Below are 27,955 nucleotides of genomic sequence, written 5' to 3'. Positions count from 1 at the left end.
CCTTCTGAGAGAGAAGGGTGGCAGAAGTGGACCTAAATATGTGGTGCTTGAATTAAGCTTTGAATTTTCACTGTGGTAGTACCATAATTGAAATTTGTGTGTCAAGTGCAGTTGTGTGGCTGCTGTTGTTACCTGTGAATTCAAAATATTTACTCTCTGAAGCACCTGGGGTAGGTAAAATCATTGCAAAATATTTGTGCCTGACATTTTATGGAGTCAGTTGCTTGTCTGTCCTAAAATGTTGCAGTGTTGGTGTCTTCTCAGAAACTGTATAAAATAAAAATTTATGGCATGTGTGTTGGGAAGTAAGCAGCTGAAATGTTGGTTTCCTAACAGAAAAGGAGCAAGACTTCAAAGGACCTAATTCTAACTGAAAGCCACACTTGCAGAATGGCAGCCAGCAGGCCACTAACATGCAAATCAGTTCCTATCTCCATGAGTACCTTTGGCTAAACTCTCTTTCATTTCCTTAGATACCATTGTCATGTGCTTCTATAGCTAAAGCACAGTTTTTAAATACTAATCTACAAAAACTTTATTCTTGTTTGCTTCGTGGCTTTCCCTTGGATGAAAAGTCACATTACGCTGAGGAATTTTTGGTGATGGACTAAACAATCCCTGGTTGTGTAAATGATGATAATCCTGTACAATGTGCCTTTTCTTTTTCATAACTTCGTGCTTGAAGATGAGTGTTGGATTCACTAACTTAGGCTGCAGTCATGATGGCAGGTCTTAAATAACTTTCTCCTGTCTGCTTTGGTTTTCAAGTTCAGAGGGGTTTGGGGTGAATTAGGTAACCAGAGAGTTTTGTTTGCTAACTGATGTCTTCCCTTGTGTTTGCTGTGTCCTAGGGTGAAATGATGGAATCAGCTCACCATGGTTGTCATTCCTCAGTCAGTACAAGTTACTTTTCATCTTCTTCTTGCTCTTGGCCTTTCTGGTCAGTGTTGTTCTGGCCATTTTTCCTGGGTAACGGGCTAAAAGAAAGGGGAGCAAATGTACTTTAGAAAATTTGGCATTAAGGGGAGAATGGCAGCTGGAGAAGTCACTGAAAAGGTTTATCTGTTACTAAATTCACAGTTGGCCCTATGGGGAATCACAACCCAATCAACTTAATTTTGATGGCATTGTAAATACGGTGGCTGTTCCATCTTGGAGGACTGGGAAGGTCTCAGCAAGAGGACTGAACTTCTCATGTGAAGCTACTTCAGGCCACTGACGTCTGTAGGGGGGGGAATGTGATGTTGTTTTTTAATGTTTGAATGCAGCATGTGAGGAGATGTCTTTGAAGATGAGTTAAACCATTGTCTGGTTATTTGGATTGCTGCAAGTTTCATGGTAGGAGGGTACTTCCTGGCATTGCAGTGAAACCCATGATCAATAATTAATGAAGTTAATTAAAGGGGTTTTATGGTCTTTAAGATTCTCAGACTTAGTGACCAACCTATGGTGAATATGATTTTACAGATTACCAGCATCTTGGACCTCTACTGGAAAACTTAGGGAGAATAAATCACTCTTACTCTAAGTGGCACTAATTGATTATCTTTCTCAGATGTAATTCTCTTCATTTTTTCCCCCTAGCAACAAAGAACAGACACTTATTTATACAGCTCCCTATTTTTATTCAAAGTCCCAGAAAATAGCTTGTTCCTGCTGTTGTTGGGTCTTTATACTTGGAAATGATGGGTTGAAGCAGCTTTGAAGCCCAGAACTAGCATGGTTAACAGGCATGGTTGTGCAGTGGACACAGCTGAAGCCTGGAGCCTTTGCAGAACACATCAGTGGATGTGGTTTTGTATAGTTTTTCTTTGGGTACCGTTAATTGTTAAATGACACAGAATTTTAACCTTTCTTAAAAATCCCATGACATTTAGCTGTCTAGGCAACAAAAAGTTCTATTGAACTGAGAAAACTGACCCAAAAGTATTAAAGTATTTTCCTTGTAATTGTAAACTGTAAGTCCTAAGGCAATTTGCTTGAAACAAATGGTCTTTTTAATTAAAAAAGAAAAAAAAAAAAAAAGGAGGGGGGAGTGGGGTGGGGAGAAGAGTCTTCCTCCCCCTTGCTTCACTCTCCTCTGAACATCTCTGGTATGTCCCTCCTTAAATAAAGCACTGAGTGCTTCAGCTTTACTGTCACCGGAAGCTGCAGGGATGTTTTTGGTGAGAAAAATCTTCTGTGTGGTTTTGGGAACAGGAATATGCTCCTTCCCAGCTCGTCGTGGCCAGAACAGTGGGGTAGCCTGGAGCTGCTGGCATTGTAATGGCTGTTGGTCACTTGTGTTCCACCAACAGAGGATTTTGGGGCATCCTCAGCTTTGCTTTGAAAGCAGCAGTACTTGGAGATGAGACAAGTAAGATGATGTGATATAAAGTAACTATGCAAGGGGAAAAGCACTTCTTGGTGTTCCACCTTCAAGAAGTACTCTCAGCACAAGACCTGCTGGGTTTGTGCTTGCTTCCAGAAGTTACCCATTGCAGATAAATCAAACCTGTGCAAGGACAAATTCAGGAGAGTATAAGTAACTCAGACCAACTAACTGAGCCTGCTTGCCTTCATCCAGATGTACCAGAGAGTCAATAGCTTGAGCCTACAGCAATTAATTGACTCCCAGCTATGGTTGAACTTGATGGTCTTTTCCGACCTAAATATTTCTATGATTCTATGACCTTGAAACTTTCCTAGAGGACAAATGAGAGGTAGTAATGCCACAGTTCATTAAATATTTTTATTCTGGTGTAAGTCCCGTTAGTTTTTATTGTTAGCCATTTAATTTCTGGATTACACTGTGCAAAACACATTTCCCAAGCCATTAGGCTGACCTGGCCTGTGCCTGCCCAAGAGTGAGCTCTCCTGGGTGCCTCTCCAGAAGGAATTTTGTTACTGCAGCACTGTTCCAAGTTCTTACCATCATTAGCAAGTCATTAGTAAATTTAAGTCTGAGTGATTCCCAGCAAGACTCGACAGAAGGAGCAAGTATCAGCAGTATTGTTTCAGTTGTTTGTGTTGGCTTCATGCAGAGGAACTACTTGAGCCATGTGCTTTGTGCTTAAGCACACAGCTATGCTTTGTGTTTAAATTCCTGAGTCCTTGATCACTTAACAGGACATATTTTTACTTTTGGAAGCTGAAGGAAGTGTGTGGGTCTGCTCAGAGGTTCTGTTACTGATGTGTAATATAATGCGGATTTTGAAGAATGTCATCTGACACACACCTAAAATTCCCACTGATATGGTGTGTGTGCTTAAAGCTAGTGAAAGTCATTGATTAAATGTTTGCTTGATTGATACCAGACCCAAGGGCTGGGAAATCTGCTCTGTTTATATGGGTTATTGCTGTTCTTCCCATGATGTGGAAGAAAATAGGCAGCTACTCAGATACTTGAACTGGATGTATGCACTGGAATTAGCAGTCAGATTTCAAGATGAGTGAAGGTATGAGAAAGCCTTTCCCCTTCTTCAGATAATGTTGTTCTCCAGGGTATTCCAGAGTATGACAGATGAGTGCTGAGTAGTCAGGGTGGCTCCATCCAACGCTTTCCAACCCAGTTCAGCCTTGTAGGCCTAAGCTGGGTTACACATGGGTGCAGTCAAGTTCATTTCTTTCTACTGCCTTTCTCTGTGCTTCAGATGAAGAAAAGAGATCCTCCTCAGTGGCAGCATGGCAAGAGCAGATGGAGCTTGAGTGGCTGACAGAGACACTCAGTGCAGGAGTGCCTGATGCTGGGGCCAGCCCATGGAGAGAGTGGAGATGCTGCTGAGCTGGCATTGAAGGCCCTTCTGGAACTGAACCAGTTTTGGAGCTCTACTTCTAAGGCAGTGTTTTGCTCTTACAGCCAAATTCTCGTGTTACTATGCTGTGATAAATTTATCTTTTTTTGCCATCTTGTCTTAGCTTATTTCTGAAGTGCTGCAGATGATAATAATAATTCTTACATTGCTTCTTGTTTGTCAATACCAAAATGCCCAAAACCCAATGTTCTACTCAAATGAGTAACAGTACAGCAACACTTTGGTTGAGATTGCTGGAGATAGAGGATTGGAGATCCAGAGGATTTGGTTTCAAGTGGGTTTATTTTTCCTTTCATGTCCTTATGCAGTCACATTTCTTAGGAAGTGTATCCAAACCAATAATTTGTCATCTTGCACTTTATGTCTCATGAATTTGGACAAACAACAGGAACTATTCTTCACCCAAAATGCTAGAAGGGGCTGAGAACCAAAATTAGATCTTAAGTCAAAGCTTTTATTCACGGTTTCAAGTTCAGGGTAGTGGAATTTCATTGTAGGGTTTCTGGGATTTTTTGCGGCTCTTTGCTCATGAGATATTTTGTCAGAAAGGAAGAGTGCTTTATGGCTTATCTGCAGAGTGACTCTGGGCTATCTTGGGAAGTTTGCCCAGGAAGGCACGTTTAGTTGTCTTTAATGTAGAGTCTGCAGAGCAAGACAAATTCTCAACAAACAGCATGGAGTTCATTCTGGTGGGTAGTCCTCACCAGATTTCCATGATGGAACTCCTAAGGAAACTCAAGAGAGCAGCCAGTGACAAAACAGAGAATCAAAGTTGTCTTCGTGTTATTTTGGAGCAACTTTTTGACAAAAAAGGCAGCTCTCTGTGTTCTTTGGTTCATTACTAGACTTGTGTGAGCTTGTGACATGTGAACTCAGAATTTGCCTTCCCTGGCATGCTGAGGGCAGCACAGGCCATTAAAAAAAATAATAATTGAGTAGTGAAGTAGAATATTTTAATGTGGAATAGCACAGCAAAATCACAGGGAGAGTATGTTCTTGTGAAATAAGTTTGTGTTTCGCCAAGAAAAATCCTGTCAATTAGGCAGTATGTGTCTCAAAACTTGACATATAGTGGATTCAGTTTAATGTCTTGGTATATTTTATATATATAATGTAGTATTTGATGATAAAGGGTTGAGATGTGGATATTGGAACTTTGCTGGTCTCTCTCCTGGGAGTGTGAATGGTGGACAGGCAATGGGCAGACAGGAGAGACTTTGCTCCTTCTTGGGATGGAGAACAGCAGAGATACCCGATTCCTCTGGAGGAAGAGGAATGTGCAGATTCTGTCAGGCAGTTAGGGATTGGTTTTAAAATAACATATTCAAAGAGAAATGCTAAAAAACCACTTGTTTACTGACAACTTCATCTACTTGAAAGATGAAAATTTAGTGAAAAATAGACTTACCTGGATAGTTTAGCTCTTAGCACTGATGATAGGAAAATTGATAATGCAGTTTGGGACTGACAAAGAAAGTGCTGTACTTACGCAGCACAGTGTTGTCTATTGATACAGTGCAACAAAGCAGATTAAACTTTCTAGAAATGCTATCTTAATGTGCTTCCCTGTAAGCTCAGACTTCAGAAAATAATGCCAGTTGGGCAGTTTCTATGTGTTTGAGTACAGACTTCTTCAAGGAGCTGGATAAAAAGAAAAAGTAAGTTCTGAAAGGTGTAGGGACTGTGCCCAAGTGCAGATAAGCGCAGTTGAACATGTATTAGCCCTTTGTCAGCCATTCCTGTATGTGAAGACTTCTTGCAGCTCTAGATTGAGACAGAATTAATGGCTTTGAAGCACCAGGGAAGCTGAGGATGGGGTAGAGCTTTTTCAAGCACTTCACGTTCCGCTGCAGGTCCTGGGTTGTGCTGGGAAGCTGAGGACAGGACTGCAGAGCCCTGTGGGTTTATCCAGGGCACCCACTGCCAGGGAATATGTGTTAGGCTTATAGGGCATTTATTCAGTTATTTCTTACTCTGTACTTAAAAACTTTTAACCTTACTGCTAAAGAAAACTACCATTGTGTGTTAGTAGGACTGGAACGAAAGCTGAATAGCGAATTAGCCTTGAGCGAACTGTCAATCTGACTTTGATAGCCCATCACTTAAAAGGTCCTTTTATGTTTATGAAAAAGCATGACATCAAAGCCAGGGGAAAAAAAATACCAATACTTAGAGCTTAACTTAAACTTGCATAACTTCCAAGAAGAGGCCTTGTGTGAACTGTTTGTTTGTCCACTTGCATGGCTAATTAGCGTAGGTTACTAAAAGTCTGAGCAGTGGCCATCAAGTTTCTTCTGCTCTTCTGGGGTTTGTTGTGCTTCCATATGTGGATCCCTCAAACTGCAGTAGCATAGACAAAGGATATTGCAGTCACTTCTCTTGCAACCTCTAGGTAGCATGCTGGAAATGCTTGAGTATAACCATTATCAGGTGAGTTGTTATCGGAGACTTATTTTAAAACCTGTTCCTAAGAAGGTGTACAGGAAACACTTTTCCTCTGGTGTCTCGGGTGCTTTATTTAATTTCTTTCATTCCACTAAGGGTGGTCACTTGTAACAGCAAAAGTCACTTTGATGGAATTGTTTTAAAGCAAAATAACTTCTCAGAGTGTTGCCATATTTTGGGTTGATTTCTAGCTTCTGATAATAACATTAACGATCAGCGAAAGACGGCACAGAATTTCCAGGATATGGTGGAAAATTTTAATGGGAAAAAAATGGCCTTTCTTCTCTTGTTTATTTAGCAACAGTTGTTCAGTATGAGGATTTTCATATTTTGTATGTAAAAAATTCGTAAGTACTGAGAAGCTTATCTGAAATACAAAAATAGCTGTTGCTGACGACAGTGATTGATCTGAAATGAAACACTTCTTTTCTTGCATCTTATTTGCATGATGTGTTTATAAACAGGCTGTCTTATTTGTATATGATTTAGGCTGTATATCTGAGGTATAAATAATCTGTAGGCAGAAAAAGGTGTCTTTGTTTCTTCTTTTATTTTAACCAAGGTATTAATTTAAAAAAAAACCCCAAACATTCAAAACTGAAACAATCAATAATAGACCTTTTATATCTCTGTTATTTGATACTGGATTAAGGATAGCAATCCATATTTCTTGATTTTAATTAAACAAGTAAAATGAGTCCTGCAGTACAAGTCATTTCTCCATATTTTAGTGAAAACTAAATGTCACATAGCTGAAGGTCTGAACTCAGAACTGGCTGTTCTGGAGTGTCTGTATCAACTGAAAACCCGAGCGTTGGTCTTAAGTGAGAAATCTCATGTTGTAGAAAAATAGCTGGAACTTCTTGGTGTACTGATAGTAAGTCAGCTGTTGAAAGACCAAATCGTAAAGTGATTTCTTGCCACCAAATGCGAGTTAGTGAAGCACTGTGGACTTTCTTGGAGCTATACAGGTTTGTGTTTTGTCACATAGCTGGTCTTTAGGTCACAAATCTATAGCTGAGATCCATAGCACCTGCAGTGATGTTGCAAAACAATAAAACCCTTTTATCCTTTTCAAATTGTGTCGTACAGGTGCAGACTCACCTTGAGAATCCAACCAAGTACCACATTCAGCAGGCCCAGCGGCAGCAGGTAAAGCAGTACCTCTCTACCACTCTAGCAAATAAACATGCCAACCAAGCCCTGAGCTTGCCATGTCCAAACCAGCCTGGGGATCATGTCATGCCACCTGGGACGGGGAGCAGCGCACCCAACAGCCCCATGGCTATGCTCACCCTCAACTCCAACTGCGAGAAAGAGGTAAGAGCTCTCCTGTTTGTGTTTTCAGTAAAACGGAGCTGTCATCTGCTTTAATTAAGTTGTTTTAAAACCGTGTTTGCTCACTGTTAAGATGTTCTGTTTGTCTTTTTCTGTTCGTCGTGAAAATGTAACTGCTACGTCCATGTCTGCCTGATTAATAGATATTTTTGGCCAAAAGCCCACGTCCCTCCAGCTTCCTCTTGTTTGAACTATTTTAGCTAGTTTATACTTATTAAAACTACTTTTCTTGTTCCCCACCCTGTTGCTTGATGCACACAGTGAATATCTGACCTTTGGAGAATACAAAGCAGCTTTGTGAGCTGTAGCTTTCTGGAATAATGTTATTTATGGCTCGTTCGTCTAGAAAGTGCAAAGAGCATAGCAAAAATAACTGAAAAAACACAAAGCTATTTTGAGATATTTTAGGTATTTTTATGGTAAAATTTGAGCAAGTCTCCTGCATAGCTGGAAGGCCAGATTATCCCAGCTAATATGCCCTAAAATATTACTGATTGTTGTTCCAGTGCTGCAAATATAAGGCTTCAACAGCCTATGTCTAGAAGTCCTTTGCAACCTTGTCTTAATCTTTATCAGCCAAAAACTGAATTAGATGCTACATGTGTGCTCAGACTCCAAAGGAAAATGGTTGGCAAGATATTAACAAATACAAGAATCATGTCAGAATTTCTGTAACATGAAAAGTAGGAGGCAACTGTAGAGTTCCTCTTGTCCCCTCATTCCTCCTTCAGCTTTTGTGCCAGATTTTTAGTACAGATGCATTCCATGAGCAAAATGTTACACAGCTCGGAGAAACAATTATTGCAGAATGTATTTTGCACATGCAAGAGTAATACTTGTGCTCCATAATTTTGAAAGAAATGAAAAGGAGATGTTTCCATCCTATTGTACCAGCTGTACCCAAACACTTTTTCTCTTGAGGATATTTACAGCTTCACTTTGCTGTGTCATCGGGGACATGTGTGCATGACACTATTTCATTCGTGCTCTTTTTGGGACTGAGACTGTGCCATGAACTCAGATCCATGCTTTGCTTTTTCTTCTTCTTCCTTTTTTTTTTTCTTTTCTTTTTTTTTTTTTTTTTTCTTTTTATATCTGCAGGGATTTTATAAATTTGAAGAGCAAAGCAGGGTTGAGAGTGAGTGCCCGGCTCTGAATACACACTCACGAGCATCATGCATGCAGGTACTGGATGACACAGGAGGTGGAGCACAGGTCCCCTTTCTAATGAGCATGTTTCCTTCATGTTATGTTGAAAAATAAACTTATCTTGCACTGTCTTTAGGAGGTTGAATATAAGATATATTTAAGGTACAATACAATGTTGTTTATTAGCATTGGTGTCAAAAGCATCTGAAGCTACCTGGAAAAGGTTCATACTGTTCTAGCACAGTAATGCCATAGCAGAAGAACACATCAATCATTTAAGGTTTTGCATCAGGAAGCCTTTGCTAACTGGGTTTTCCAAGACTGCATGGATGTGGTTTTGCCCTAAATCTCTAAGTCCACATTTCTATGCAGATCACACTTGTGCTTTAAAAAATTATTTGAGAAGGCTTTAATCCATCTGTGGTAATTCATCCTCAGTAATCACCCTTTTATATTGTCATTCTTTTTCTTAAGACTGAGGGGTTTTTATTTCTTACCAGAATCAGTTACAAGACTTCGGGTATGGGCTGTAACTGTTAGTTCCTTTCTTGCCCTCACTTCCAGTCAGTGTAATTTGTTGTGATCACACTTTCTGGAGCTGATAAAAAAATCCCATGTACTGCTACTTTTACCATCACCATTATGCATTGATTTTGTAGATCTCTGTCATTTAAGCTCTGTTTTTATAGTGAGCAAAAAGGAAATAGTCCTGTCCTGAAATAGTCAATCCTGCAGGACAGTTTGGAGCACGTCTGTGGGTGCTGTGAAGGGCTGTTTCCTCCTGCCTGTGCAGGAGCTTATGGAGGCACCTTCCAGCCCAGCCCCTGAAAGAAGGTGTTTTGTGCCACCTAAAATCAGCTCTGAGCTGCCCCTGGGTGCTGCTTCCTGGGAGGGTGTGTGAGGGACACAAATCCAATGGATTCTGCTGTCAGGGGGCAGCAGCAAATCTTTGCTCCCTCTCCTTCCCTGCAGGTGTCCAGGGCTTGGTGTTCCTGCCTGTGCCCAGGTTTTGGTCCCATTTTAGGGAGGGGAGGCAGCAGTGCTGCCGTGGGGAGAGGGAGTGGTGTCCTTAGAGTCACTTATTCCACGGGCAGCTTCCTCCTCCACTGCTGCAGGAGGAGCAGTGTGCCCGTGGGCAGGTGGTGCAGGGGAAGTGCTGGTGGGAGGAGGGGGTTGGACCATGAATCCTCAGCCCTGCCGTGACCTGAGTATCCTACCTGGACAGCAGGAGTCACAGCTGAGGGATTGCCCAGCTGCACAGGCACCTCTGCTGCATGCCTGAAGTGCTGTGTCAGGCTCCTGTGTCCCTGTGGTTCTGATAACTGTTCTGTTTCTCTTTGTCCACCTCTCTGCTACAGATGGATGATGTGATTGATGACATCATTAGTTTGGAGTCCAGTTATAATGAAGAAATCCTCGGCTTGGTGGACCCAGCCCTGCAAATGGCAAACACGGTACAATGGTGCTTTCCTTCTGGTTTCCCTGTTAAGTCTAACTGGTTTTCATTGAGAGGAACCAAAACTGCAGCAGGACTTTTCTTCCTTGCAATTAAGTAGTTATTGCATTGTTCTACAGAGAGTAATTAGATTTCCTTTGAAGAGTTTAAGGTGATAGAGTTGCAATGAAAAACGTGAATTTAAAAATACAAGCTGGAGTCAGGTTGAGAGAATACAAAGGACAATTTTGCTTTTCTTTTTTCCAAGTCAGTGGTGAGAGGATTGCAGCAGAGGAGTAAACTGTGCTACCAGGAGTAGCTCATTCCCACTGATATTGAAGATTGTCATGGACTTTATACTTCGCTTCAGAAAAGAAGGAACCTCTGGCATCCCAGGTTCCTGAATGTTGTCATATTCAAGTCAGAAATTGTCTGCCGTGTGTTTGCATCCCTATCCAGAGACACTTTCTGTTATTTCTAACATCACAGCTTTATCTCTGCCTGATTTCAGCTGGGGAGAAGTCCCCAGCTAGACATCAGCAAAGATGTTACAAAATTTAGCAGGAGGAAAAAAAATCTAAAAAGCAATCTTCCAAACAAACAAAAGGGAAGGAAGGTTGAAAACTGAACAAGGCAGGGGACGTGGGAAACTGTGATAAAAGCCAGGAGCACAGAGGTGCTGAAAGCACTGAGGGAAAGCACAGGTGTCCTCCAAGTGGCTCTTTTGGTTTGGTTCACATTGCTTTCAGAATTAATATAATCATACTTCTGGCATAATCTGATTTTGATCTTCTGTGGAGGGTAGCTCCAGTGAATTTTTTGCCTTAGGCTTAAGTGCTGTTAGATCTGGCTGAGTAGATGTCTGCCAGTGCTGGCGTCTGTTTCTGTTTCATCTGGTGCCAAAATTTACAGCTTACCACAGAGCATTGATTTTGTGGCATAGGTTTGCATTTGCTGACAGTAGTTGTCTGATGTCATGTTAACCTGGTCCTGTGCTCCCACAGATTCCCACAGCCCTCTCAGAGATGTGGTGGATGACGCAGGAGGCGGCCCACCAGCTTCCCTTTCTAAATGGTGCCCTTTGAGCACACAGGGAAATAGCTGCACGGTCCTGCTGGAGAGAATAAATTTGCCTTTAATCTAAGATGACTTGCAAAGTGCAGCTGTCCTGGAATTTGAGAGAAAACCTCAAGAAGCTGACAAAAGATAGCTTTCAAAAAGTTAATCTATTTTTCAATTTATCTTTTTTTTTTTCATTGAGGGATGAGGTTCTCCTGGAGTCCTTTCTCTGAAGTTCCATTGGATTGGGACACATGAATTCAGAAGGGGCTTGAATATCTTTATGCTGTTCTTCTTTTCTTGTTTCAGAGGGACCCCAGAGTGGCTCTTTGCTTCCAGACAGGGATAGAAGGATACTCTGCCCTCTTTTGGTGCAAGGAGCCCCTGTAGTCATTGTTTAGGGTAGTCTGCATCCCTCCTGTGCTTTGCTGTGCTTGCTGCATGGCAGGAAGGCTTGTAAAGACTGCTTGATCCACATTTACTGTGGAATTTCAGAATTATCCCACTCTGTGTGGTGAAGTCTGAAAAATAAGGATATGAAACAGTGAAATTAAGAATTCTTTACTGATAAGTTTAAATAAATGGAGGAAAAAAAGCATATTTAAGTCTCTGAATCAGCCTAGTACCAATCCTGAAGAGAGGGAAATTGAACCATGTTTCTCAACAATTGGTTTAGGGGAAAAAACCAAGCCAGACACTTTTCTTTTGGGACAGGGCCTAGCTCTTAAAACATACATCATTTTATTAATAGGGAATTAATGCCTACAGACTGAGCTAAGTCGAGGTAGGAGAAATCAAGAGAGGAAATGGTCTCTAAAGAGACACAGGCTATAAATAGCCATGCTGAGTCTGTGACAAAGGCAGTTGTTGTTCCATAACCAACAAAGAACAAAAGGACCAGTTTGTTACAGTTGGTAACAGTACTTAATTGATAAGCAAAATCAGAGATTTCTGTGCAGGGTGAGCTAAGGGAGTTTCCAAGTACCTTGAATTGAAAATGGCCCATTGCAGTCAACTGCTTGTGGGAGTGCAATAATATCTGTGGTGGAAAGTATCACAAGATGGTAACTAGTTTGTAGAGAAGGTTTTCTGCCTAGATGTCACCTGGTGATTGAATTACTGAGTACTGTGTAAAGTGCTCTCGTGGAGATAACAATTAATTCATCCAGCTAATCAACTCCAGCCAGAGCCTGGTGTGGAAAGCTCTGTGAATAGGTACAGCTCCACTTCTAAATGTGGTTTTCTTCTGGAATTTAAACTACACAGTAGAGGAGTTTTGTTACAGGGGCTGCTGCTTGTAGGTCAGGGAACATCCCAATACATTCTGGGGTGCAGAGCCCATCCAGTGTTACTGGTACCTTAGAAACAGCCTTGTTGATCACACAGCTGATGTCTCAGTGATTTTAGACAGAATGTGGGTGCTTGTTTTGTTGGACTAGTGGAGGAGAAATGAAAGCCTCAGACTCCCATGAATGTACACTATGATGAATCTGCAGTCATAATTACCATATTTCAAATTTCTGTTATATAAAAGCCATTATTAGGAAAAAAAAAAAGAAGCAGATGCCAAGTGCTAGGAAGATTTTAATTTGTTTTACTTGGTGTTTGTGCAGTTTGTGATGCCAGGACCTTGAAATATGAAATCTCCCAAGTGAAAGCATTTTCAACCATGCTGTTTCGATGAAGATAACATGCTAAACCTGGCATAAGCCACCCTTCCTTCATTTACTTTTTGGAAGAGTAAAGGTGGATGATCTGGCTGATGCTGCATTTAAATTCCTTCTTAGCCAGAAATAGCTAAGAAAGCTGTAAGGAAAACCATATTTAGGTTGGAAACATGCTAGAATTTGAAGAAGACAGGGAAGGAGCTTCCTTAGCTCCAGAAAATTCCATGTCTTTCTCAAGTTTGAGATTCCAGATTCCCTGTGAAATGGCTGTGGAAGTTTTGACATTTTCCCATCTTGTACTTGAGGATGGTGGTGAAAGGCTCAACTGTTTTAGAGCCAAAATGTTTGCCAGCAATGTGTATTTTTTCCAGTTTCTTCAAATAAGAAACAATTGAAATAAGTGCCCAGGTGTCACTGCAATAGGCACATAATAAACTCCTTTTGGGCTTTTTTTGCCCCATTTAAGTCTAATGGCTGCTTTTGTGTGCTCACCACACTGCTGTCTTGTGCATCTCAAACCAATGCCCTTAGCACAGGGGTACTCTGCCCTTTCCCAGTTCCCTAAACCCTGCACTAATGATTATTTGGTTTACCTTAGTCAACTGATTTTATTCTTCTGGGAGCTGTTATAAAATTGTGAACTGAGGATGTGCCTCAATTTTAACTTATCTTTAGCTGCAGGTATTTTATGGGACATGGCCCAGAGTGTTGCATGCACTTTATGTTTTTGGAAAGGAATTAGTGTAAGTTAGTCCCAGAGATGTTACCTGCAGCCATCCTGGAGAAAAGGCCTCTCAGGGACTCATACTGAGCATGGACCATGTGTAGGAAAATGTTACAGTTCAAGCTTTGACCTGTGGAGTTTGGATGCTGGGGAAAGTGGTCAAAGAAAGGAGTTGTTCAGTTCATGGATCACTGATTTAAGTGGAGATGGTTGGCATCTTCCTCCCCCTAATGTGAAATTCTCAGATAAGCATTCCTGTGGACAGCTTTAGCAGCCATGCCCATGTGCATATTCAGCAGTTGCTGCCTGTCTTCTCTGTCCCCTTTTGTGATCATTGCTCACACTGGTCCTGTTTATTGACATGGAAATCTGGCTCAGTGTTTGACATCTTTAGGGAAAAGAAAATCAATCACAAACTGTTGTAACAATCAGGGTCCATGTTGCAGTAAGGAAAGCAGCTCCGTGTTCTCCATGTTTCGTTACAACCTGGCTGCTTTACCCAGGCTTTGAGATGTCAGTTTTGAGATTTCTAACAAAAAATCTTTTTTATTTCTAAATTCCCTGAAGTTCCTAATTAGATTTCACATGTCTCATTATGAACTTCAAGTCCTTGGGCTATAAACAAGGTCTTTGTGCTCTCCCCATGCTTAGGAGCATGAATAGTTCAAGCACATCCAAGTCAGAAGGGTGTGTGACGCTCTTGCTGTGTCGGTGTCAGGGATGTGTTTGGCAGACCCAAAGACACAAGGGTCAGTCTTGTAGAGCAGTGAGATTGAGTGGTCATCCTGGCACTAATGTGGGCAGGTCACAACCAGCGCAGCTGTGACCTAAGCAGCACTATGAGATCTTCATTTTTTTCCTTTTTTCTTTTTCAATAAGGCTGACTCATAGTGAGAATTCAGTTACATTTATTCCTCTCTCTCTTCAAGTTTGACTCGGGGGACTTTGGTTTTGTAGTTGGCCATTATCTGTTCTCAACAACTATCAGCATGGCTTCTAGCTGGTGGTACTTTACATATCCACTCCTGTTTAATCTGCTTCCATATGGCAGAGAAATTTTCTTAGGTCCCAGTCTGGCAAGGCCCATCAGTAGGAGTTTAATAGTCCTGGCTGTGACTCACTGCATTGTATTCACCAGCATTATTTACATGGGTGTAAAGTTAATACCTACTCTAATCTCTGCAGGATCAGTGTCTTGGAGGGATTGGTTTTCTTTGCAGCAGTGATGATTAGTGTTGTTACTCAGATAAGATACCTGAGTGTTTTATACCTGTCTTTTCAAAACCAAATAAGAGACGGGTAAAATAATCCACTCAGGATAATTGCAAGCTTCTTTGAATATGTTTCAATATAAAGGGATAGCTTTGGTAGATCTTGTTGAAATACTGTCCTATTTCTGCATAAATCTACTTGTTTAAATACCTAAATAAACACAGCAGAGTGAACAAGTAATTGAGGAAACTTACTGTAAAAATAATCTTCCTCCTACTGGTGTGTGTTCTTGTTATGTAAGGAAAAAAACAAAGTAAACTGAAATGTTTTCTGTGTAGGTAGCTTTCAAATCACATGAAAAATGTGATTAATTAATACAGTGTTCTTCTTCCAGCATGTGACAACTTGCAAAGTGCTTCCACTCACGTATCCCTGGAAAAAGTGGGGGGTTTTTCTGGGAGAGTTCTGTAGGCTCTTTCAGATTTAAGGGATATAGATCTAATAGTTTTAGTGAAAAATAAGGAGCAACAGTGCAGCAATATCATCAGCATTTACCTCTTCTATTACGTCTTAATATTTTAAATCTGCATACTTTTGAGGAGAGAGAACAGAATTTTCCCAGTGTAGATGTTTTATCCCTCGTGCCCATGAATATCTGTGGATTTTGCTGACCTTCTTGCAGGCTCTGTTTGCACATGGAAAAGAGCACAGATTACTTAGCGTATCCTGTCTCTGTTCTTCTGTACAAAGGCATTCATAAAGGCAAATCAAATGATCCTTTTCCTTGTTTGTCTTTTCCAGTTGCCTGTGTCTGGCAATTTGATTGACCTTTATGGCAACCAAAGCATGCCTCCTCCAGGACTAAACATCAGCAATTCATGTCCAGCTAATCTTCCTAATATAAAAAGGGAGCTCACAGGTAAATACATCTAAAATACCACCTTGGAATAATAGTATTATTTGAATTCAGGTGATATATTCAGGTGAATAATTTCTGTTATGAGAAAGAATATATGGGTGAACAGTTACTTTCAGCCTGTGTTCATGTGTGGGTGCATGTGTGTTCACTCTCACAAGTTCATGTAAAGTCCTTAATTGTTACAGTCACACCTGCACTGTCTTGTGTTCCAGGAAACTTCCATCCATCTTTTCCAGGGCTGTTTTCTAGTTTGGGCTTACTGTTTGCCCTATCAACATCAAACTTTAACAACTTCACATCTGGAATCTCTGGGGATTCATGCCGAGGAATGATACACACTGGGACTTTACTTCAGTATGAGAGGGCAGTAATGAACAAATAACCTGTTATGATGTGAAGTCTGGGCATGTAGATCCTTTAAAATGTAAAATTAGGCACTTGGGGGATTGGAATTTAATGATCTTTAAGGTCCCTTCCTACCCAAGCCATTCTATGATTCCATGAATATGCATCACCAAATTAAGATGAAAATGAAATGTTCCTTAAAATCTTATGCTAGTTCCTGCAGCAATGCTCTGAACAAGCTGTGGGAGGCAGGGGCAGAGGAGTGGGACACTCAAAACCTCTTTTTCTCAAGCACATGTGTACAGGAGCCAAGATAGTTTGAAGCAAATAATAAGTTTCATATTCGCAGGCATGTTTTATTTCTGCTCACTTGGAAGGATATTAGCACACATAGGGAACATACACAAGGTATGATTGTCTGTAGGCTGAACAAATGGAGATCCACTCTAGAACTGATGGCAAAATTATATTAATGCCCAGAAATGCCTGTTCTTAAGCCCAGCAGAGAGTCACTGACCATGCAGTAGGGTAGGGGCCTGGTTTCTTTTTTGTCTGTCATCTTTCTGAGTTTCTGTTGTGAAAACTCACAGGCTGACTCAGTTGCAAAGCAGGTTCTGGGCAGAAATTAATTTAAGCAGAGCAGTTTTAATAGGCCAGGAGGAAATGCCACCTCTCTGAGCCAGCAGATATTTGCATTTATAGGACAGCACAGAATTTGAACTGAGCACCAAAAAAAAGACACACAGAGCACATAATGATTTGTGGCTGCTAGAAAAAAGCAAAGCTTGTAGAGAAGGAACTGTCTAAGAGGGGGGTGGGAAGGGAGGAGAGCTGCTCCAAGTCCTGCATTACAGGCAGTTTTGTTGCCCCAAGTATAGAAAGTTCCAGGGGCTGTAGGCTGCAAACTCAGCCCAACTTGGATGTGCAGACTGATGGATTTGCTGCAGGTGCTTGTGTTAGACTTCAGGCCAAGAAGGCAGAAAGAGAGGGGAAATTGTGAGCGAAGTGGTCTTATGGAAGTCCTCAATACATCAAATACATCAAAACAGAACTGAAATAAGTTTAGTGTTTATACACTACACTTACCTGTACACAGAATTCATTTAGATGAGTCTTTTTCTGATCAAAATAAAGTAATGCAGGAAAGAAACTTACTGTCTACAGTGAGGGATTGTTTTCAATGGAATGTGTGATAAAAGGTGATACACTCATTGCTCCTCACTGACTTACTGTGGAACTGCAAAGTGCTTGCTGGTTTGGGGATTTGAATGCAATGGGGAAAGGATTCATGACCTCACCTTTTAAAAAAATGCAAAGGGGTAGAGCAGAGATAAAATACGTGAAATTGCTTGAGAAGCTTAAGACCAAATGAGAACTGAAAAGAAGAAATTTAGTTGTGCTGTTGCCTGAACTATTGAATGCTAAAGTTAATAATTATATTATTATTATATAATATAATAACAATAATAATATAATAATAAAAAATAGGTAATAATTGTGTTGAGCAAAGTGAAGGGAGTTCTGAGTTGAGGAGACAAGTTCTGTGCAACATGACTGCCATTACTTTCATTTTTGCTTTTCCCAAAGCAAGAACCATTGTTTTCCAACTTTATTGCTAAGAAAGGTGTTGAATTTTTCACTTTTTTTTTTTTTTTTCTTCATATAATAGAAACAGTTAGTGTAGCTGGAAAATACACTATTCTTAACAGGTCACTTAAGTGATCCCTTGAGTGCTGTGGTGGTGTGTGTGCACGTGCCACAGAAGGATGTAGCCTTAATTTGGGTGAGCAGAGCCTGTGTCACATCCTGAGCAGGCAGCAGTGCCCTGAGCATGCTGTTCCTGTGACTCAGCTCCCGTGGGATACACCTAGGAGAAGGTATGCTGGATTTCAGCACTTGGTTTTCCTCGGATCCCTTGCTGAGTCAGGGCCTCCGTGGGTAACATTCCCATCCTGGGAGTCACTCTGGGAAGTGTGGGAAGAGATGCTCCACAGGTGCAGAGGTGAAGCTCAGTCCCAGCCTTGTGTTTTGGCATCCACAAGCCCTTTTTGCTCCTTGGAATGGGGGTAATGATTGGCGTGACAAATATCCAGCAGGCTTCCTGTGCAGACATTTCACAGGCTGCAAGGCTGTGATGGAATTGTTTTAATTCTAATTACCTCATTCACATGCACAGCATGTATTTTTCCTACAGAGTCAGAAGCGAGAGCGTTGGCTAAGGAGAGGCAAAAGAAAGACAATCACAACTTGAGTAAGTTTTGGTTCCTCACATTTTGCACCAATTCTCTGAGTGATTTTGGGTATTAAATGTTCAAATACTGATGTTTTAAATCTGGATGAGGTACTGCATGCAGCATAAAGCACTAGATCATTGTGTGATGCCCATAGATCAAATATCTCAAATTCTTGTGAAATGTGTCCTTAAATATATCTACTATTGAATTTTAACTCTATTAATTTTCAATAAACCAAGTGAATGGCTGATTGTTATCAATGGAATTGCTGGGTTCAGCATGTGACCCACTTGCTTTTAACAAATTCACCTTGCACAATTTTGGTTTTTCAATTTTAATTTTTTAAAAAATATTAAATATCTGGTTAATTTGTGACTTTAAACAACAAATGGGTACTCAGTATGGCAATTTTATAAATTTCATTTTTGAAAGGAGCTCATATTTCCAAATTTGAAAAAAATAAAATAAAAAAAATTTGGAAAAAAAAATTGTTTTAAAATAATGAGCATCTTGTGACTTAATAAAGGATCCATAACTTTTCTTTTTTATACTTTATAGTAGTAGAAAAAATGAACTGTTTCATGCCTTGAGCCACTCAGAAGCCTTTTCCATAGCATGAAAAGGTAATGCAGGAAAATTGGTATTTAAATTTGACTTTTGGATCCTCAAAGTGTTGCACATGGAAGACTACTTGAAAAAAGAGGCTGTGCCTTTTGTCATTTTTTCTGTCTTGGGATTTCCTTGAGCATCTAAATATTTTTATCTGAATTTGTCTGTGTTCCTTATCCTTAGAAAAATGTTTGCTTCTCAATCATTCTGATTTTTAGTCTCAGTTAAACTCTGCTGTCCCAAAATTTACAGTGTAGACAGAACTTCTGTCTTAGTGTGCCCGTGTGTAGGAGAGCAAAATAAATTATCACTGGATTTTAAGCTTCAGGCAAACATTTCAGTAGTGCTTGAAGAAATCTTTGATAAAACACTTGATAAGTTGTGTTTAAGTGTGAATATTACTTGTAACATTCGTGCTGTTTTTCCTGAAGTTGAAAGAAGAAGAAGATTTAATATTAATGATCGTATAAAAGAACTGGGCACCTTGATACCCAAGTCAAATGACCCGTAAGTACAACACACCCCGGGAGACTGTGGGAGGGAGGAGGTGAAAAACCCCCAAAATTCTTGTTTTCTACTTGCTCTCAGCACTCTGTGACAGCAGAAATGCTTGAAAGGTTCCATTATATTTTTTGAAGATTTTTTGAGGGGTTCATTTTTCCCCTTTTGGAACCTGCTTGTGTTTGTATTAATTAGATGATTTTTGTCTCAAAGCTGGGCTTGGTGCTGGGAGTGCCTGACTGCCTTACCAGAGTTGTGAGGATGGGAAACCTCATGCTGACCTGGCTGCTTAGATGGCTGCATGTCTTGCTAAATGATTCTTTTAATTAATTAGATGTTACAGCTTTGCAAGACAGAACTGGTCCCTGTTTCAGTGAAAATGGAGGGCAGTTTATCTGGGAAGCCATCCATTCCCCTTCCCTCTAATGGAAAACAAGGGGGAAAATAAAGAGCATAACTCTGTGCTTGTTCACTGATAATTTGTCATTGTTTGCTGTAATTTCCTAGATGTTCTTTGTGATAATTCTACAGTGATTTTTCCCAGATGTTCTTTGTGATAATTCTGCAATGATTTTGCTGCTTTTAGCTTGTATTTACACTTACTCAGTATTGATTCAGTAGCAAGGAACCTTCCTTGCTCTGGAGTTTGAAAGTCCACTTAAATCTGAATCAATGCCCCGTGATGATTTTGGGGAGATTTTCCAGTATTTTGAGGCACTTGCTCAGGGAACAACTTCACAGCTACTCTGCAGAGAGGCTCTACAGCCTCCTCCAAGGCCAGCAAGACAACATGTCTCAGTACCAACCTCCAGGACAGGTGATCTTTGCGCTGACAGTCAGCAGCAAGATGTTTTTTGGCTATTTAGAGAAAGTGAGATGATGTGAGGAGATGGTGATGCAGCAGCCTCTCTCTCTCTCTCTCTCTGAAGCAAACGTGCTTCCCAAGGGCTGTGCTCCAGCCCCCTCTAGTGAGCTGCAAACGCCTTCTGTCTCCGCAGCCTCACAATAAATAGCAGCTGGGTGTTATGTGTGGATAAGGTGCAGTCACAGGTACAGGTGTGAAGGGAGCAGCTGTGAAACAGAGCCTTACCTTGTCCTTTTGTGTCGTTCCAAAGTGACATGCGCTGGAACAAGGGGACGATCCTGAAGGCGTCGGTGGATTACATCCGCAAGCTGCAGAGGGAACAGCAGCGCACCAAGGAGCTGGAGAACAGGCAGAAGAAGCTGGAACATGCCAACAGGCACCTGCTGCTCAGAATACAGGTTTGCTGAGAAATGCAAAACGCTCTGCAAATGCTCTTGGTGTTGCAGCATGTGATTGCAAATTGTGGTGGCTTGTGGGGTGTGAATTAGAAGGAACCAGGGTTTAAATTACTGGTGGGCAGTGCTGAGATGCCTGCAGAGATTTTCCTAGAAAAAGCCAAAGATATCTTAAAAAAAATAGAATCCTAACTCTCTAGTAAAAGCACTTATGACTGGTCTGTTTTTGTTCTGCCATGGCCAACGCTAGTTCCAAACCATACCATCAGAAAGATTTATATGGTAATATATTCTTCTGTTTGCCAGGCCTATGGCATTGGGACTTCTTGTGTCATGTAGTTGTTGATAGTCACAAAATTAAGTTCAGCTCTTTGGGAGTCTTCCCTGCTGCTTGCAGTCTGTAGGACTGTACAACAGTTCTCAGCACTGAAAAGCAGTAGGTGGCATGAATATGTTTTCTCTGTGGGTTGTTGCCTTGTTAGATTCACCCAGGTTCCCAGTGTTCTGAGCTACATAGAAATTTAAGGGTGAAAACTTCATTTTTCTAACTAGTTCCTTTGTCTTCACCTCAAGCTGGATAACAAACCTTAACCTTGATGCCAACATGTTTTTTTTTTTTCTGGATAGCCACTCCTCTCCATAGAAGGGTAATTAAAGAAATGTACCAGAACTGGGTGTAGGGACACCTAACATGGAGACAGTGATATCCCAGGTACCCTCGTGTTGCTGCTCCCCTGCAGCACGAACAGCTGAGCTCTGCATGCAGCTGCAGCCTGCCAGCAGACCCCTTAACAGCCCAGCTAATCCACCAGGGAGATAATGAAGCTGCAAATACCTGAGAGTCAAGTGTGGAAGTAAACAGCTTTAAAATAGAACAGGTCAAGCTGAGCCTCAGTGCAGTTTTGTACTTGGTTGAGCAATGTGCTGCTACATTGAGATGATAAAAACACACGAGCCTTCTGCAGAGCAGCATCAAGCAGTGGTGTTTCAAAGCTAAGTGAGATCACTTCTTAAACATCTTTCATCTTGCTTTGTATTACCCATCTGCTCTGGCTCCTTCAATCGAAATACCATAAAACCAAGACCCCTGAATAACGGGCAATACATCTGGCAGCAAATAACCTCAAGTGTGTATTTTCCCTTTTTGTGTTGATTCTGATTAATCATGGAATAAGGAACTCCTGGTTCTGGCACGTTAGCTGATGGAAGAAGTGCTTGCTCATTCCACCTTCTCCTCTGATCTTGCAGTGTGCCATTACAAGCTTGTTTTAGCCTGGAAATGATGGAAAAGGGTAATAATCAGCCTCAGTGACAGGAATATCCAGAAACAGCACAATCACAACAGAGATTGTGATTACCTAGTATAATGCAGAAGTAGGAGCGAAACATCTCTTCTGCCGATGTATTTGTGAGAGAGCATTTCTGTATGATGAAATGTGAAGGTGGGATTTAAACTTTTCATGGAAATTTGAAGAGTCCTGGCTCTGTGTGAAGTCTGAAACCTTCCTTGTGATTTTTTTGCACAGGAACAGTGTTGTTGCTCAGTTTTGATTGACCTCTTGCAGCTCTGCCAGACTTGTAGTGTTAGAAATGTCCCCTCCAGAATCTCAGCAGGGATTGATAAGGATCACATAGACATGCTGTGCCTTCACATATAACTTTTAAAAAATTACTAAAAACACATGCTTCTGCTAGTTCTTTTTTTTTTCCCCTATTTTTATATGTTTTCCTCACCCTACCTGATGCCAAACCTGCCTATCCTGGCACTGGTTTGAGAAGAAGCCTCAGGGGAACATGTCTGTGCTGCAGGGTGCTGGGTTTTGGGTCTGGTGTAGGTGCTGAGGAGGAGTGTGAAGGGCCTGTGTGGGATGGTGTTCACCCACCTCTTCAAGACTCTGCTGTTCAGGTGAAAATCTGCAGGGCTGCAGTGTGCAAGGTACAAGCACTTGTCACTATGGGAAAGGGAGGAGACGTGTACAGGAGAAGGGAACTGGAAGCTGCGAGACGAGCATAAGACGACAGATTTTATTTCCAGATTTTCTTTTAATTTGCCCCTTATTCTCCTTCACAGGAACTTGAGATGCAAGCCCGGGCACACGGACTGTCCCTTGTCCCATCCACAGGCCTTTGCTCCCCTGACATGGTCAACAGGGTCATCAAACAGGAGCCTGTGCTGGACAACTGCAGCCAAGACATGATGCCACACCACACAGACCTGTCCTGCACCACCACCCTGGACCTCACTGACGGCACCATCACCTTCAGTGACAACCTGGGAAACGTGACTGAACCAGCTGGCACCTACGGAGTTCCTGCCAAAATGGGATCCAAACTGGAAGACATCCTGATGGACGATACCCTGTCCCCCGTGGGAGTGACTGACCCCCTGCTCTCCTCCGTGTCTCCTGGGGCATCAAAGACGAGTAGCAGGCGGAGCAGCGTGAGCATGGAGGACACTGACCATGCTTGTTAGCATCTGTTGGCACACCTTTCATAAACTGCTTTGGTTCTTTGATCAGTAGATGAAATAATTTACCTTTTGTAGAATTTTTTTGATTTTTTTTTCCCCTTGTGCTTCATCAGTGTGTGTGCGTGTGTGTATATATTATATATAGAGAATTTTTTTTAGAATTTTTGTGAAGAAACTTGTATATTCTATTTTAAAACTACCAATGCCTCCAAAATATTGTACAGCATATGTACAGAATCTGTGAACTGGATTCGCCAAGAACTATGAACTGGTCAAATCTACTCAAAGCAATAGAATTACAGATGAAGAGTCTGTTTCTACTGGGGGGGAGGGGGCAATTGTAGGATTGTAAATGCAACCTATTTACTTGGAAACAAAATGTAAAGTTTAAGAATGTAAAGAAACAACAACAAAAACAAAAAAGTCCAATTTGTAATTGTATTAATTGAATAGTGCTGCCTTAAAGATACAGTGTCCCTCAAATGTTGGTCTTACATGACAAGTGTTTAGGGAAAATACCCACCTGACTTCACTCAGAAAAGAAACTAAACCCAAGTGTTAAGACATCTTGATTGTGTTGATTGTGATATAAAATGCTGTTGCTGAAACTGCAGGGAGACGTGAGTGTCTCAGAGTGTTGTTTAATTTTACTCTGAGCTGATTTGGGTTTTCCTTTTGATCATGGTTCAAGTTTTTCCTCTTAAATTTTTATTTTGTTTTGTGACACACATAGGTGGCTTTGCCAATGGCAAACCAAGCAGGAGCACTGTAAGTTGGGATACACTCTTTGGACAAAAAAAAATTATGCATATTATCAGCTGGGCACATTATGTTGTACATATCTAATTGGCTTTATTTTTTTTTAAAATTGCATTGTACAGTTTCTTTTGATTTGCATGGATTCCTTAGTTATCCTCAACTTTTTGTTTTAAATTTATTTGTATTTCATTTGTAAGATTTTTGCCTCTTAATATTGCAGCGATTTTTTGACATTTTTAAAACTCATTGGAAGTTTTCTGCGTTCTTTGTAAACACTTGAAAGGAAGCTTTTATGCAGGGTTCTGTGTTTTAAGAGAGATTTTGAGAATATTTTGTATATTACAGTCTCACTTTGAAAATGTTTTTAAACGCATTTAAGGTAGAGTAAAAAATTAGATTAGGTAATAAAACAACTCTGTAGAGAAACTGAACTTACATATTTATTTTTAGTGATACAGAAAAGAAGTAGTAATATGCTTGGAAACATAACTATGTAGTTAATATACCCGTTAGAGCAATTCGTGTTCTATTTCAGCACTGGGGCTGACATAAGAGATAAAAAAAAAAAAACAAAAAAAAAAAAAGTAAATTACTGTATCTGCAAATAACTGTTACTTGATAACAACGTTATTAATTTTTAACATGCAACCATGTTGTAAAAGTAGTTTGGTGCATTATCTACTCAAGTGTAGTCCTATGCAATAACGGTAGTTTTCCTTGTATTATATCCAGCCTAGGTGTTCCACGGAGGTGACAGGTGGTGTTCCGAGCTAGACGGAGGGAATGGAATTCTCCACGGCAGCCTACAGCTGACTGGCAGGCGTAGCTCGTTCAGAATGAAGTGCCTTAAACTCTAGTTGTAGTCTTCCTCGACTAGCACTGACTGAAGTGTGGCGTAGACAGAGCTTTAGGGTGGTGGTGTGTAGGGCCTTGAGGTGTAGCATGGTGCCTACGGTTAGAAAACCAGAGCTTCCCTTTCTCCTTTGTGCTACACTGGAAATTACATAGGATGAGTGCAGCGGTGAGTAACTTGAGTGCCAGTTTGGCCAGCTTTCCAAGGAAACCTTGGGCTCAGCAGGTGGTGTGCAGAAACCAAATGTGAACTGGGTAGGACGGGGTGGCTGGGGGTAGTGATGGGAGTTCCCACAGCGCTGAGCCCTCTCCCAGACATTTCCCCAGGAGGGCTCCCTGCCCGGCACCACTGCTGTGGCATGGGGGACAAGGGCTCCTGGTGTCCCCTGCCTGGCACCGCTGGTCCTGGTGTGGATGGTGAGGGTTCCTGGTGTCCCCTGCCTGGCACCTGTGCTCCCAGCACAGGGGGCTCGGGCTCTGCAGGGCTGTGGAACTCGGGGTCTGTGTTCCTGTCACTCTTCCCGTGGCTGTGTCCAGCCCTCCCTTCCCGCTTGAGCCGCCAGCGATGTGTTAGTGTTGATGCAACCACGGAGTTGTGGCTTTTTTTCTTTTATAGTTCTTGAAGGAGGAGCTGGAGTTGGGTTGTAATGATGCCTCTCCCCCTCAGCCCAGACAGCTTTTGGGAATATGTCTTTCCTAGGGTAGAGAAGCTCTGGCCCAGGCAGGACCCAGGAAGCTGCAGGATGTGCTGTGGTCACCATGGTCCTGGGGCAGGAAATGCCCCCAGTCCCTGCAAGGCAGCTGTGCCATAGCTCTGAGTTGAGTGTGGGGGTACAGGCTTCTGGTGCTGCTGTTTGGCTGGGGTGACAGGTAGGAAAGTCTGTAAAAAATGGTTGTAGCTGTAACACAGGGCAGTGTTGCCTTTCCTCAAAAAGTTGGGCAGCTCTGCAGCGTTGGTACAACAAATCAGGGTGTGCATGCTGGAGTGTAGTGACTGAGAACCACTGAATGTATTGAATGAGACTTTTGGTTTGGTGCCTGCCCTGGGCATTCAGAAATTCAAGTCTAGACTGTGGTATATGAATATTTTTCAAGCTTATGTGAAACCACTGGTACTCGCTGGCAGCCGTGACTTCTGATTTTTGGCTGCGTGGAGGTGAGTTAGGATTCAAGGCCAACCATTCCATCAAGAGCTGGATTCCCTGGCAGAAGTCTCTGTGGCTGCAGCAGCTGTGTTGTGTGCTCCTATACCTTGTGTTTTCTGGGGTAACACATAACTTGGCTGTGCCCTGCTCACTCTTCCCCCCGTGTTTCCTTGGGTTACAGCCCTCCTCTGAGCCTGCCCACCCTTGGAATGGTGACACTGCAGTGGGGACACCTCTGGGAGACACAGACCCCCAGTGGGTGCTAATGGGAGGTGCCTTTGCCCGTTTGAGCATGGAGGAGGGTGTGGCTGTGGCATTTTGGAGGGGTTGGTGGCAGGGGACAGAGGCAGCAGCCGCAGGCATGGTTTGGCATGGGCTTGGTGGAGTGAGATGGACAGAAGTTGTGCCCGGTCTGGTGACAGTGACGCGTGTGACGCTGGGCAGCGGTGGCTTCCCTGAGCAGGTGGGTGGGGAAATGACCAATTCTCACTTTGCCAAAGCCATGCAACAGGCAGGGATGTGCGGAGTACCATGAAGTTCTTCCTTACTGCTTTTGGCCTATAAAGCAATATTTAACTCTTACAACCTGTAAAAGCAAAAAGAAGGTACATAAGGAAAGCACAAAGCACAAAATAATGCACTTACATTTATGTTGTTTGACATAAAATGCACTGGGGGGGAAGCTGATGTTGATAATAGTATAAATACCTATATTTCTTGAAAAAGTGACATTAATTACTGCCTCTTGCTATGATGCTTGGTACTGTAATGTTGATATTCATCTGCTGTTGACTGCAGCAATAATTTGTGTATGGTCCATAGCACTGTAAATTATGGATCAATATTAATGTATCCAATGAAATAATTTGAACTGTTGTTCTTGATAGATGGATTAAAGCATTTGGTTTTTCACATACATCTGTGTAAGTCACTCGTTTTCCATGTGAGTGGATCTTGTTTTCCTGTGCATTTGAAGTCCCTGCAGTGCTTCTGTGTCTGTGCCTTGGCCATGGATGTGTCCATGTCCCTGACCTGGTGTTGGTTGGCTTCCTTGGTTCCACCAGAGCTGTCCAGTTGTGTTCATGTGGCAATCACACAGGGGGATGAAGCTGCAGACCTGGCCCCACCTGGGCTTTGCAGGTCCATGCCAAAGTGGAAGGAACCAGAGCTTATGGTCCAGAGTAAGGAATAAAACAGGTGGGTTTTATTTAGCACAGCCCCTCCCATGGGCTCTTGTCATTTGCCTCCCTCCCTCCCTGCCCCTTGGAGCTCATCAGGTGTGAGGTCTTGGGCTCTGTGAGGCCTCGGGGTACCTGCCCCCCTTTTCCTTGCTGTCACTCCTGCAAGGTCACCTGTCCCCAGCAGTCCTACACAGGAGTGCCTCACCCCTTCTCCAGCTGACCTGTGCATGGCAGGATCCCCGTCCCCTCTCTGCTCACTCTTCCCAAACCTCCACTCAGCCAACGTGCAAACAGCTGCTCCTGGCTTCTGCTGGTGAGGAACCAGCTGCAGTCTTGTTGTGTCTTCCCAACTTCATTATTTCTCTGTCTCTGTTGCTCTCATCCCTTCTGGTCTTGTTCTTCAACAGCCTTTTGCTTCCTGTGCTCACAGCATTGAGTTCCTGCTCTCTGTGGGTCTTGCTGCAGCAGCACTGGGGGTTATTGAGTGTTGTCTCAGGGGGATTGAGCCCTGAGTGTAAGCAGGAGTACTGAATTTGAGCAGTGTCTTGAAAGTCTGATACCTATGACAGTAGAAAATACCTAATTCAGTTGGATTAAAAATTACTAGCTCAATTTAAAAACCAACCCAACAAAAAATGCCTGACTTTGCTAGAACTACAGCTGAACAGTCCCACTCCTCCTTCGTAGAAGATACTTGAGCAAAAGCTTGTGTTTCCAGCAGGTCTTGTAACGTAATTTCATAGTATTAGAATGTAGTAGTTCTGCATTGGAAAATCTATTTATTAGCAGCCCAGGATGTAATTGCTATTTTGAGTTCTTGTTTGTATTTAGACTTTGTTTTTGGTGGTCAGTTGAGG

The 27,955-nt window shown here is 41.9% G+C and overlaps 1 protein-coding gene across 12 annotated transcripts in view; it reads left to right on the top strand.

The window, feature by feature from the left end:
- Positions 1 to 26,522, top strand: part of MITF (melanocyte inducing transcription factor) — a 99,279-nt gene extending 72,757 nt beyond the window's left edge. For 4 of the 12 annotated variants that reach the window (XM_038149633.1, XM_038149638.1, XM_038149629.1 and 1 more), the window contains exons 3-10: positions 7,332 to 7,559; positions 8,679 to 8,762; positions 10,085 to 10,180; positions 15,625 to 15,742; positions 18,264 to 18,338; positions 19,362 to 19,437; positions 20,547 to 20,694; positions 22,763 to 26,522. In XM_038149633.1, coding sequence (XP_038005561.1) covers positions 7,332 to 7,559; positions 8,679 to 8,762; positions 10,085 to 10,180; positions 15,625 to 15,742; positions 18,264 to 18,338; positions 19,362 to 19,437; positions 20,547 to 20,694; positions 22,763 to 23,164 — 1,227 coding nt within the window. In that variant the 3' untranslated portion in view covers positions 23,165 to 26,522. Of the gene's footprint in view, positions 1 to 199; positions 6,225 to 7,331; positions 7,560 to 8,678; positions 8,763 to 10,084; positions 10,181 to 15,624; positions 15,743 to 18,263; positions 18,339 to 19,361; positions 19,438 to 20,546; positions 20,695 to 22,762 lie in introns of those variants that run through there. The other 8 variants (XM_038149636.1, XM_038149632.1, XM_038149639.1 and 5 more) reach the window with 7 other exon arrangements.
- Positions 26,523 to 27,955: the final 1,433 nt, after the last annotated feature.

Source organism: Motacilla alba, chromosome 12 (assembly GCF_015832195.1).
Source record: "Motacilla alba alba isolate MOTALB_02 chromosome 12, Motacilla_alba_V1.0_pri, whole genome shotgun sequence".
Lineage (NCBI taxonomy): Eukaryota > Metazoa > Chordata > Aves > Passeriformes > Motacillidae > Motacilla > Motacilla alba.
Note: the sequence above shows the minus strand (reverse complement) of the source record. Positions and strands in the feature narration are given on the sequence as shown.